Source organism: Lygodium microphyllum, chromosome 16, assembly GCF_053477565.2.
Source record: "Lygodium microphyllum isolate KBCC chromosome 16, Lygodium_microphyllum_v1.1.10, whole genome shotgun sequence".
Classification (NCBI taxonomy): Eukaryota; Viridiplantae; Streptophyta; class Polypodiopsida; order Schizaeales; family Lygodiaceae; genus Lygodium; species Lygodium microphyllum.
In genome coordinates, this window is record NC_141150.1 from 12,151,582 (window position 1) to 12,163,974 (window position 12,393).

General features: G+C 41.5%; 1 protein-coding gene across 1 annotated transcript in view; it reads left to right on the top strand.

The window, feature by feature from the left end:
* The first annotated feature begins 2,364 nt into the window (after positions 1-2,364).
* LOC148022532 (ethylene-responsive transcription factor WRI1-like) overlaps positions 2,365-12,393 on the top strand; it is a 34,113-nt gene continuing 24,084 nt past the window's right edge. The window contains exons 1-5 of the mRNA XM_087696559.1: positions 2,365-2,435; positions 2,766-2,848; positions 3,146-3,234; positions 3,363-3,436; positions 3,554-3,604. Of these exons, the coding sequence (XP_087552685.1) occupies positions 2,365-2,435; positions 2,766-2,848; positions 3,146-3,234; positions 3,363-3,436; positions 3,554-3,604 (368 nt within the window). The remainder of the gene's footprint in view (positions 2,436-2,765; positions 2,849-3,145; positions 3,235-3,362; positions 3,437-3,553; positions 3,605-12,393) is intronic.

The window sequence follows — 12,393 nt, forward strand, 5'->3', positions numbered from 1 at the left end:
TCCGCTACTCTCTTCTTGGCCTCTTTCCACTCCTTGCGGTGGCAATTGGGTGGTTGGCCATATCCAGGGCGCCCCTGCTCTTGTCTCCGCAATGACTTGTTGGCGCGCATCATAAGGTGAGACCTCTTGTTATGAAGCACGTCTCTCACCTTTGACCGTCCCCAATCATCTAAGAATCGTGAATTCTCGGGATTAGGGTACCTTTTATGCACTGCCCGCAGCACCTCTTGCCACAAACCATTTTTTTGGTGCTTGAAGGGAATCATGCAATCTTTGTATGTGGCATGCACGACACTCCTCAAGTAGGCTATCACTTCCCTCCCCTCAAAGTCATGGAAGATACCACCAACATCAGTGATAGAGTAGTACATTTTTGGAGGCTCACCTCTCTCATTTTCCGGTGAGGGTGATTGAGAGCCACCACCTAGGCAACCCCCACAAAGCCCTCGACCTCCTCGTCCTCCCGCACCACTCTCCCTCCTCCCTCGACGTGCACTATCCTCTATCTCACTCGATACACGTTCTTCTACAGATGTACGTGCTTCGGCCGATCCATGTACCTCAGCTGATCCCTGTGTAGGCAAAGATGTGATAGGTGTCCCAGACGCAGGTATAGACGTGCACACTCATCGCATGTACATTGCAGAGCACACGCACCAGCACACGCGCTCAAAGACGTGCCTTCAAAGAAACATTTTTCGTGTCTATATCTGCGTCTACACTGAGATGTAGACGCGCTAACAGACATGCTCGGTCGGTTGATTTTAGGCCGACGACCGCCATTGATGATTTACAAAATGCAATACATAATGGAATCACAAAATCCTAAATACACAGAAAGAGCAGAGAGAGGAAGAGAGAAACAAAGAGAGAGAGAGAGAGAGAGACTCACTTCTTCCTCTCCTTCTTCCTCTCCTTGGTAAGTTACCCTCCCTTGATGCTTGCTTGCTGCTTCTTCTTATTCTTCTCTCTCTTATTCTCTCTTTCTTCCTCTCCTTGGCTTTCCTTTTTCCCTTCTTGTGTGTTTGAAATGAAAGAAGAGGTGAGTCATGAGGAGGTGAGGCATGAAGAGACTGCATGTCGGCTAAACTCAAGCTTCAGAACCGCAAAAAATGCAAGAAAGGAAAGGCGTAGTTTGAAAAGAAATGATTTAAGTATGATTTGAATTTTGACATGTGCGTCTATTTTTGTGTGTATATGCGCGTCTATTTACGTGGATATATAGACGTAAAATTCGCATCTATTTACACGCACGTTTACATGCACTTATAGATGCGCCCGACTTTACGCGTCTATGCCTCGTTTCTGTTGTAGTGTATGAACCTTAAATGTATATTTGTCATCCCAATGAATCTTTTTAAGAGTAGATAGTGGTTGTGCTTCAATATTAATTGGAGTACAACTAGAACTTGCAACACCCTCGACAACACTTATTTCTATTACACTTGCAGCTTTCAAAACACCACCAAGTCATAGTTCACTTTAGCATAATGTTCCAAATCCTCATGTAACTAAGATGTAATATATCATAATAGCCCACAATGAATACTTTTTCCATCCAATATGTCCTTACTAGTTAATGTAAGGAGAACATTATTATTGCCAACCATCTCCATTTACTACAGTTGTTGCAAAGCTTGGTTGTATAGAGTAGAATATGCATAAAACCGATCAATGCTATGTAACGCAATACAAAGTAGATTGTAAAGGCTCTAGCCTATATAATTTATCATTCTACACAAGTGAATGAAATAACATGCATAATAGCGGCACTAAGTTGTAAATAAAGAATATGGAGGTTGTAAAAATACTGTGTGGTATCCAAAGGGGAAAGAGAAAAAGAGGAGAATAAGGATGGAAGCAAGAGAAGCTTAACTATCCTAGTAGCTCTCTCTCTCTCTCTCTCTTTCTCATCCTCTCTTATTCTCACTCTCTCGTATAAGCAACAGTTGAGTCGGAAGAAAAATGTTGAGCTCAAAATGGCACATACAATTAAGAACGAGAGTAACTAATTATTGTACATATTATACACGCAGGGCGCAGAGTCTATTAAGCAGGTAGGCTCAAACGTTGGCCTCTTTCTCAAGTTTAGCAATCTCACTTCTATACGCGAAAGTGGTGTATGTGAAGCTTGGTTTACGGAATCTGATCTCTTGTAGTAGAGCCACATAACAACAATATCGTACTTATTGTCGTTTGATAATAGATATCTTTGTTCCAAAAATTAGGTGATATCGATTATCAATCTAGCCGCTCATTTGCACACACACCTACGTATACAGTTAGTCGGTATATCTATCAACTATGTCATCATTGGACCTGCAACCATGCGGATGCCGTCTGATCTGATCGGGCCTTGTTCTTATGTCATATTCAGATTGCGATCGTCAATTCGACTCGGTTGCTCCATCCAGCATATACAAGGGCGTAAACAAGTAAGGGGTAACTCGTTTTTTATAATAGCTACTATTGTATGTTTGAGCTACAGAGTAGAGTACATCTGTGGCATGGATCTTGAGCTACCTGTAGCCTTGACAGACGATAATACTTTTGCAGTTGCAGTCGTGATGAGCTAGTAGATATATTGTACTCATAAGCAGTGCGTGGTTATGGAACTGATGTTATGGAACTGATGATCTCAATATGATCTGGCCTAGTCGTAGGAAGGATCTACTAATTTGTATCGACGGATCTCACGTTGATGATCGCAAGAATGGAGTTTATACTCATCATTTGTTTTGCATGTTTAACTGCACATTTTATAGGCATCGAAAGTCTGGACTCTACGAGGCCCACATTTGGGTTAATCCACCAGAGAAGAACGGCGTCAAGCAGAAGGGGAAGCAAGGTAACCCATCAAACTCGAATAACGTGCTCACTACTAATTACGTTAATTGCACGGCAAGCTAAATATCCTCCTGATACGACCGCATTATATTACGTTGTGATCTTATACGATGGGCTTAATTCATATCCTCCTTTGATTTTGAACGTCTGTGACACAACTGTGCTCCCGATGGAAAATATTCCTGTGCTACAGTATATCTAGGTATATAATGTTCACTCTACCTGAATCCTCTGCTTACGCAATTTCAACAGTCTGGTGTTATAACGAAGACGATTTATAATATAACGCCTGGTGCAGGGTGTTACGAGGATGAGGAAGCGGCAGCAAAGGCTCACGACCTTGCGATTCTCAAGTGCAAGGGTGCCGGATTTAAGCTTAACTTTCCTGTGAGCTCCATCCATTTCGTTTCTTAAGCAAGCTTACTTGGATAGATTCATTGCTTTATTTGGTAACCTAGAATCACTATAGATATCAGTGTTGTGTCGTGTTGCTGCGATTATGTTCTTGTATGTAGCTGAAGACCTATGCATTGGACATCGTGACGATGCATCAGATGAGCGATGAAGACTATATCAAGTCTTTGAGAAGGTGAGATTCCTGATACATTATGATCAAAGGTTTTCCTAACACACTAAAAGCTCAACCTTCTGGAAAGTCTCATGTCCACATTTGTAATAATATTGAGCGCCCAATTCAATGACACAGGCAGACTAAAGCATTCGCGAAGGGCGAAGCTAATTTTCGCGGCGTATCGAGGTAGGGAATTCCAACTGCATGCACTCCCGAGTCTGCAGTTTTGAACTAGTCTTGTCTTATAAAGAAACGTCTGACTTTCTTTTCAAAGCATGCTAATCATAAACCAGTTATATCAAAGTTCTGGAGCGATCTTGATAAGAGATTATGTTGCGTACTATCTCCACAAATTGGGTACATGCACACCTTCCCTCATAGCAACTCGCATCTTATGATATCATGGCGTCCTTGGTCTTAGCTATTGGAAGTCTCGAATCGTTTAGAATTCCATTTTGAAGCATGATTCCCAGTCTTCACGGGAGTTTAAGGTTTCACATGGAAGGTTGAATATACTTTGTAATGAGGCGTCGTATATCATAATTAAGATAGAGGTATAGTGGCATAGTATGTCATAATTAAGATAGAATTTAGGACAATTTGCCATGTCCTTATTATTCCTCAAAAGTGTGAACCTTGTTTCCATCAAGATTCTGGTTTTTTTTTTGGGGGGAGGAGAGTTGAAATAAAAATTTTCCCATCTTTGCAATTATTCCTTAATACATTGATGAGCCTTAAACCTCAACTCAAAGAGGGTACTATTGACCAAATTCTAACTATGCTTGGCTAGATCTCTCATGGCAAATGTGTGCATCAAAACATGATGATGTGCATTTTGAGGGAAATAAGTAAGACAATCAATTGTTTTGTGTCAATCAATCATGAAGAAGTCCAATACCTACTAGCCAACATCTACTACATCATGCGTACATGAGATTAAGCTAGTGGCACTATTCTTTTTATCCAAGTTTTGTGACAATGCTTGCTATAATATGGGGGAAGGGGGATGCTACTTGACACTATGTGGGGTCCATTCTCAAAGGAGAAGTAGATGACGATATTTCCAAGATAGTAGTATGGATTAATTCTCTCATTTGTGTTGGCGGCATATTTCTTGTTCCTTAATTATATGTCTCAAAAGGGTGGTTAAATGAAACCAAGCAAATGCATTAGGGACTAGAAATATCCACAACTATAAAAGTAAGAGGAGAGAAAATATGTCAATACAACTAGTTCTTCATTTAGCCACTTACAGCACATTATGTATGGGATTTCCCAGGAGCACTCATGTAGAGTATCCATTTTTATCCACGTTGTCGAAGGGTTTTCAAAAGCAAAGTCGCGACCACAGAGGACTTTGAATAATTTCAGGATAGAAGGTCAATAGTGGCGGCCTCCACAAAGAATAATATTTATATTTCAACAACTCTTCAGAAGACTGATGAGACAAACATCTTATTAGCTTAACAACTCCCTCTTTTACATCAGAGAAGCTGAACTCTGTTATAACAGCTTATTCTTTTGATTCAGACAGGTAATTATTGTCTATATTCACATCTACAACCTTTGAGAATCCTAAATCCAATTTAAGACAACAATTTTGTATGTCTCAGTTTTCAGAATAGCTACAGCAGCAATAAAGGACGAGTACGAAAGATCTTCAGAGGTGTATACAAGAGGTTTAGGAAACAGTTTTAGTGCAGATCATAATAATGTCCAGTACTGTAAAGGATTTATACAAAAATCCAATAACATTGGACCAAAATCAAGGATCCCTTTTCTGAATAGCAAACTTCTCAATTTGGCATTATCATAGTTCGAGAGTTCATCACAGAATCATAGTGAAGTTTGTTGGAGCATGGAGAAAGCCACCAGTATGCTGCATCATTACAGAGTACCTTCCTCTGGATCTAAAACAAAAGGCCTATTTGCAATATAAACAGCCAACATTTTTCATTTCACTGAAATTGGTTTTCAACATGGCTCTTGATATAGCTCGTGATATGAGGTATCTGTATTCTCAAGGTATACTGCATCGGAATTTGAAGTGACAGAATCTATTCTTGGCAGAGGACCTGACTGTGAAGATCACAGATTTTGAGGTAGATTGTTTTGAGTCAGAGTGATATTGTTTAAGGAGTGAGGATATTGGAATTTCTCGCTGGATGGCACCTGAAATGTTCAATGATACGCCTTGTTCCAGGAAAGCAGATATTTACAGCTTTGGATTGGTAGTATGGGAGCTTTTGATAAGACAAGTACCATTTGAAGGCTACAATCCATGTCCCAGTGCTGTCAACAAGTATCCTCGATTATCCAATTCCTTGGCATTTTGCATGACCCGCAGCTGAGGAAGGACAGAAATAGCCTCCAAGTACACACAAATGCCCAAAGGATCCTGTTCACCTTTGCGCAGGTTTTCTTCATCCCCTTTGCCTAGCCGTCCTCTTCTGCAGATTCTTCTTTGTTGCATCTTCATCTAAATATCTCAGCCACTTGATCTCCAGAGATGGAATTTGGATCCACACCTGTGATTTTCACAAAAGTATCAAAGATCTTCCTCCAATAGCCCTCGCCTTTGCGCACCTTAATTCCTCAATGATGAACCACACAAACGATGACCCCAGCACTGTTGACGGCCCACAGTGGCAGTTTTTCACTCGTTCAAGATTGCCTTTTTCCCTTCCTCGCTTCGTTATCGTTGTAGTTTTCTGCAGGCTTCGTCACCAGCACTTTGTTGTCGCAGTAGCTCGCTAATCTTCTCCTCGTCATCATCTTCGTCCCTTCCTCGTCATCATCTTCAGACTCCTCTACCTTCATCTGCAAGCCGACGATGTTGAAGGCACTGTTGTTTCACTTTGTTCGCCTCCGCATTGTCACCTCGTGATCATCTTCTTTCTTCCTCCCTTTGTTGTTACTTTCGTCATCTTCCTCCTCACGGCCTGGTCCTGTTACTTCCTCTGATAATAGGACTTGCACTGGATCTGGTTGAAATCTACACTTTCCCAACCAAGGAGGCCCTTGGGCACATTTCTCCTGCTTTGCAATAGTTCGACACATCCACTTTTGATGCTTATTGTCTTCCTCATCTTCAATATCTCTGATTATTTCATCAAAGTTTAGAACATCTTTTCCTCTGTCTTGTCTTCCAAAGCTCGCCGAAGCTCCCCTGATTTCTCTTCCTTCCCCTGCTTTTATGCTCTCTCCTGGTAGATTCCAATTATCTTGCACCTCCTCTCCCCATATGTCATTTGTTTTTTCTAATTTGAACACACTATGCCGCCTTTTTCAGCCTCTTTGCTTTTATCCTCTTTTCCGACCCCTTCTTAAAGCATCGGCATCATGCAATCCTTCACCAATTCCTAAAGCCATAATTTGGCTTGATTGTTTTCCATAAATAGGGCTTCATCTGAATCCACAAGGAGGCCACATGCTTGAAGAGTAGGAACAATCATTAACTCCAGCTGAACTGGCCAAACCCTTTCCTCTTGCATTTGCTTGTACAATTTTAAAGCATTGTTACATTTACCCTGCTCAACATATGCTGAAAGGAATGTTGTCCATGACACCTCATCATGACCAGTTCTGCTTCTGGTAGGCTTCCACAGCATCAGAATGTAATATACGACCAATATCCAGAGAATTTGCTCTTCAACCTCCATTTGCTTGTAAAATTGCCAGACCTTTTCTACTTTGTTATGGTCTACTCAGGCTAAAAGCATTGCGTTCCAAGACACTGTATCATGGTGATGCAACTCTTTGAAAGTAGCCTCTGCTTCTGCAAATAAACCACACATGGCATACATACAAACCAATGTGCTGCCAACAAAAAAGATCTTATTCAAACCCCTCCTTACTATATTACCACGCAGAATAAAGATGCAAACATAACAACTAAGTATGTACAAAATATCAACTCCCATACACAACTTTTGGGTGGATTTCACACCTCGAATGCGCAGCAATACGACATCCACCCCCTCTAATCCTGCGCATCCTCCAGATGGGCCAACTACCCATGATCGTTATCATCAAGATCCACAAATAGATTAATCTCTTCATTGTGCATTTCTGGTATATCAACAAGATTATCTGTCATATCATCTGTCTCTTCCATTGGAGTTTCTTCTCGTTGCTCTTCTCTTGAAAATTCTTCCAATGCATAATCTTCATCATCTCTTTTCTTGAAAATCTTGATTCTTTTTCCCGCAATAGGCACTCTAAGCACTGTCCCATCCAATTCTGTCAACTCATATGTTGCATTATCAAAGACATGTCTGACTATGTACGGCCCAAACCATCTTTTCACCATCTTCCGAAGTGGAGTATGTTGATTTTCGAGGCTGCTATCAAAGACTAATACCTAGTCTCCCTCTTCTATTGCTGTAGGCCGCAAGCGATGCCTGCTGTCAAACCTGTCCTTATTTCTTAGTCTAGCAACCTTCAACCTGTCAATAGCTAGCTGAATATCTTCTCGTCTTCTCTCCAACTGTCGAATCCGAAGAGCTAAAAGCTCCTCTCTCGTCAAATCCTCCTGCCAAGGTAAAACTGACCAAGTCAAGGCACAAGTCTCAGTCGGCATAACCGGTTTCTGACCATACATCAACTCTATGGGCATATATCTTGTGGTAACACTGTGAGTCGTACGATCAGCCCACAAAGCAAATGGTAGAAGTCTCGGCCATTCTCCAATCCGTCCTCTGCATGCTTTGGCTAATGCTTTCACTATCGGCGGATTCCCTCTTTCACTCTTCCCATTTCCCTCTGGATTGTATGCTGTGGTTAGAGCCAACTTGATTCCTAGTTGAGAGAAAAACTCCCTAGCTTCATCTGCATCCAATTCATCGCGATCCGCAGTGATCTTACCCACACAGCCATACCTGTAGAAAATTTCTTCCAATAAGAACTTATACACTGCACTAGTGGTCTTCGTTCTCAAAGATCTACCCTCAACATGATTGGTAACATCCTCTCTAGCCAAAACAATATATCTCATCTGCCATAGACACATAGGGATAGTAACCAAGTCAACTACCCACTTATAATGAATGCATAGCGGATAGGTTGGATGAAGTTCATCTCGATGACGCACTACCGAATACATCTGGCAGTCTCTACAAGTCTCTACAAAGTGAGAAACATCTCTATACATGCCTTTCCACCAATATTTCTCCTTGATTTTCTCATAAGTAGCCCACACTCCTCTATGACCAGCCCAAGGACTCTCATGAAACTCCCTCATCACCTGTAACTGTGTCTCTCTATCGCAGACAACCCGCAAAGGTAATCCACCTCTTTTCTTCGAATGCTTTCAAAGAAATCCCTCCTTGAGAAAATAACCATAGGCTTTCCTTCTGATCTTCTTGAACTCTTCATTTGTCTATTCATCTCTTTTGCTTAGTGTACTAAGGTACTTGCCAATCTGCCACCAATCTCCAACATAGAGTTCTTCTATGAAAGCCACAATATCATAGACATTGCAAACATGATCAACCATAGTGGCTGAAATTTCTGCATCATCCTCTTCTACAAGTAGTATTTTCTCATCATCATATCTGGCTCTAGACAGCATATCTGCCACTGGATTATCCTTCCCAGCTATGTGTTTAAATTCTGGATTTAATGACTTGATGTATGTAATCCATCTCAACATAGCTATATCCAGAGTAGAGAAACTCGTAATCATACCAATCAATGGCAAGCAATCTGTCTCTACCACAACTGAGGCTCCAATAAAGTACTCCTTGTCACATTTGAGATCCGTAACAATCCCCAGTAACTCCCTCTTGATTTGCGGATATCTCCTCTGTCTCTCGTTTAGGAATTTCGCCCCAAACCGAATAGCACACCTGTTTCCATCTGCATCATCTTGACCCACAGCCCAACCTATGCCAATTGGACTAGTGTCAACTGTCAATACAATAGGCCTTCCACAATTATAATCCGCTTTCCTGAGAGTAGGAGCAATCTGCAATAGCTTCTTCAATTTCTGCATGGCTCTAGTGTGGCTCTCATCCCAATAGAATTTCTGCCCCTTTCGAAGCAACTGATATAAACAATCTGCTATGTGTGCAAAATGGGGTATCCAAATCATATAAAACACACAAGCTCCAATGAATCTCTGTACCTCTGAAGTGGTAGAACAATACTCCGTAATCTTGCCTATAGCATTCACCTTATCAGGTGAGGGTTTCCTGCCATAATATCCACACATATGTCCAACAATGACAACCTCATTCACTCCAAAAATAGATTTTTGCCCTGATAGTGTCAAGTTCACTTCTTCTAACCTGGTCAAGATCTTCTCATAAGCTGAAATATGATCAGCCACAAAGTATCTGCATCCCTGCTCATTTAGACTCTCATTCTTCTCTTCTTCTGCACACCCCTTAATGGGCACATCATCCAAGAAAGGCATGGTAAGTTGAGGTATATAATCACGAAGAACCTTATGCATGGCATTCATCATATGCGCAACAGAATTAGTGGCACCTTGAGGCAAGGTACACATCCTGACAAGCCCAATAGGAGTTCTCATAGTGGTTATGTCCCTGCTTTCCAAAGCCAACTGAAACTGATCATATCCCGAATACAAATCACCTAAATAATAGATGGCATGTCCAGCAAATGCTTCTGCAAACTCATCCACAACTGGACCTATACCAACATTCTTGATAGTAACTCTGTTTACTGGCTGCATGTCCTGTATAAATCGGAGAGTACCATTCTTCTTTGGAATCGTAAACCACCTATTTGAGTATGGTGCAGATGAAGGCTCTAGGATTCCCATCCTGATTTTCTCATTCAACAGATCAATCAGCTTTGGCAGGTGTGCCTTAGGCATTGGAATAGGTCGGAGGTTCCATGGAATATGAGGAATAGTAAAGATTACCATAGGAGCAAAAATATCTGGATTCACACATCCAATCTCATGCGGGAAAAAAGCAAACCCCCTTCCATGTCGCTCAAGAATCTCCTGAAAGCATTGCTTCTCTGTGGGTAGCAAGAAATCACCATTTCCAATTTTCAATTCAGCAAGAGTCTCTGCTGAAAATTTATGGCCTATATGCTCTGGATTTCTCAAAATTGACTATTTGGCAGCCCTCTCTATTTGCTGATCACTGTCAGGTGGAAGCGGTACAGCTACCGGCTTCACCTTCTTATCCACAGTCTTGTATTTTGTGTCAACCCTGGCTTCATTATGTTCCTCTGCATTACTCAAATCTTGCTGTAATTCAGCAATTCTGCACTCCAATGGCTGAATATCCTCAGCCCTCTGCTCTGTGGACTGCATAGGAACAGCCCTAAACTCTGGATGCTGAAATATTTCAGCAGCAGTAAACTCTGTTGGCTGAAAGTTTTCAGCCCTCTGTGTCTCTATAAGCTGATCATAATCAGCCGAAAACTCTGTTTGCTGAATTTCTTCAGCACTCAATACTTTTTGCTGAATCACCTCAGCCTCTGACTCAATATGTGACACAAAATTTGCAATTTCATGAAACATGTCCAGGGATTGCACTAATACATTACTGTGACAACTCTACATATCAGTTTTCAGCATATTTTCCATCTCTATCATCGTATCTACACAAATCATACTGTCATACATCCCATCTATATGCTCATCATCCTCTAAAATTCTTGCATTTTTCAAAATTTTCTCCTTCCTGCATATGTAATGTCTGGCAGCTTTAGGCAACTTAGAAGTCTTCTGATAGCTCATCGAACTGTTTGCTAAAATCCCAACAAAACTGGAGGAGAAAACACTACTGCCAGGAGGCGAGAACTCCAATCTCCTCTGCTCTGTACCACCGTCGTCTCGCGAAATGGCGGTACCTAATGAAAACCCAAATCCCTCACAGTGGGCAAAGGTGCATCTCTAAGAGTATCCCTGTTTCTAACATGGTTCACACACACAGTCATAAACTGAACTTCTCTCATGCCATCTTTACTGCGAATCCGTGCATAAGTAGATCCATCATCCATTACCTTTGTTTCCATGCGCATCTCTGTGATGAATGGCTGTCCAAGAATTATGGGATAAGAGCATGAATCCTGCACAAAGAAATGGAAATCCTCCTCTACATCTCCAAAAGAAACCCTGACACTGGGACAGGCAGCATACAAATCACCTGCAGTGTTGTTGGCGGCTCTCATAGGCCACCCATGCTCTACATCCATAGGCCATCTGTTACTCTCATAAACTCCACGAACTATGAGATTAATCTCTGAACCATGATCCACCAAAGCAACATAAGGCACATGTTTCTCTCCAATTTTTACCATCATTTCTGTAGTTTCCCTAGCCCAATGACTCCGCGAAAAGTGACTACGTGGTATCAAGGCAGGCTCATCAGTTTCAGCATAGTGCATAGGCTGAACTCTCTTCTCTATCTGTGGAAAAACAGAAGCATTCTCAACCATAACCTCATCCTCATCCTCATCCAACTCCCCAATCAAAACTCCCTGTGTATCAGTAGTAGGCAATGCATGTATTTTCCTCTTCAGGACCTCTTGGAACTGATCTTGAAACTCTCTTTTCGAGATGTCCAAAACCTCAGAAATAGTAAAAGTCACCTCACTGCCAAGTATCTTGTCATTAAAGATTTTCTTCATGTCTATGGATGTCTCAATATCGAACATCAATCTAAACCCTGACTGCTTTCTCTCTCTAGGCTCTTGCCTCTTTTCTCTCTTTTGAGCATCTTCCATCTGTCGTTCTGGCCCTGGTCTCAAAGACAGTCCTACAGTAGATGGAGTAACAAACTCACCCCCTCTAGTCTTTTTAGCTGCACTTGGATTCTCTTCATCCCTCTTACGCTTCTCCTCAACAAGTACATCTGCTCCCTAAGACTTAGCCAAGTAGGAATAAATAGAGTACCTGTCAACAGGCAAATCCCAACATGTCTCAGATCTGATGCTAGAACCTGCACTAGTCAAAACAGTTTGCTGAATTTTTCCCTTGTTTGCCATCT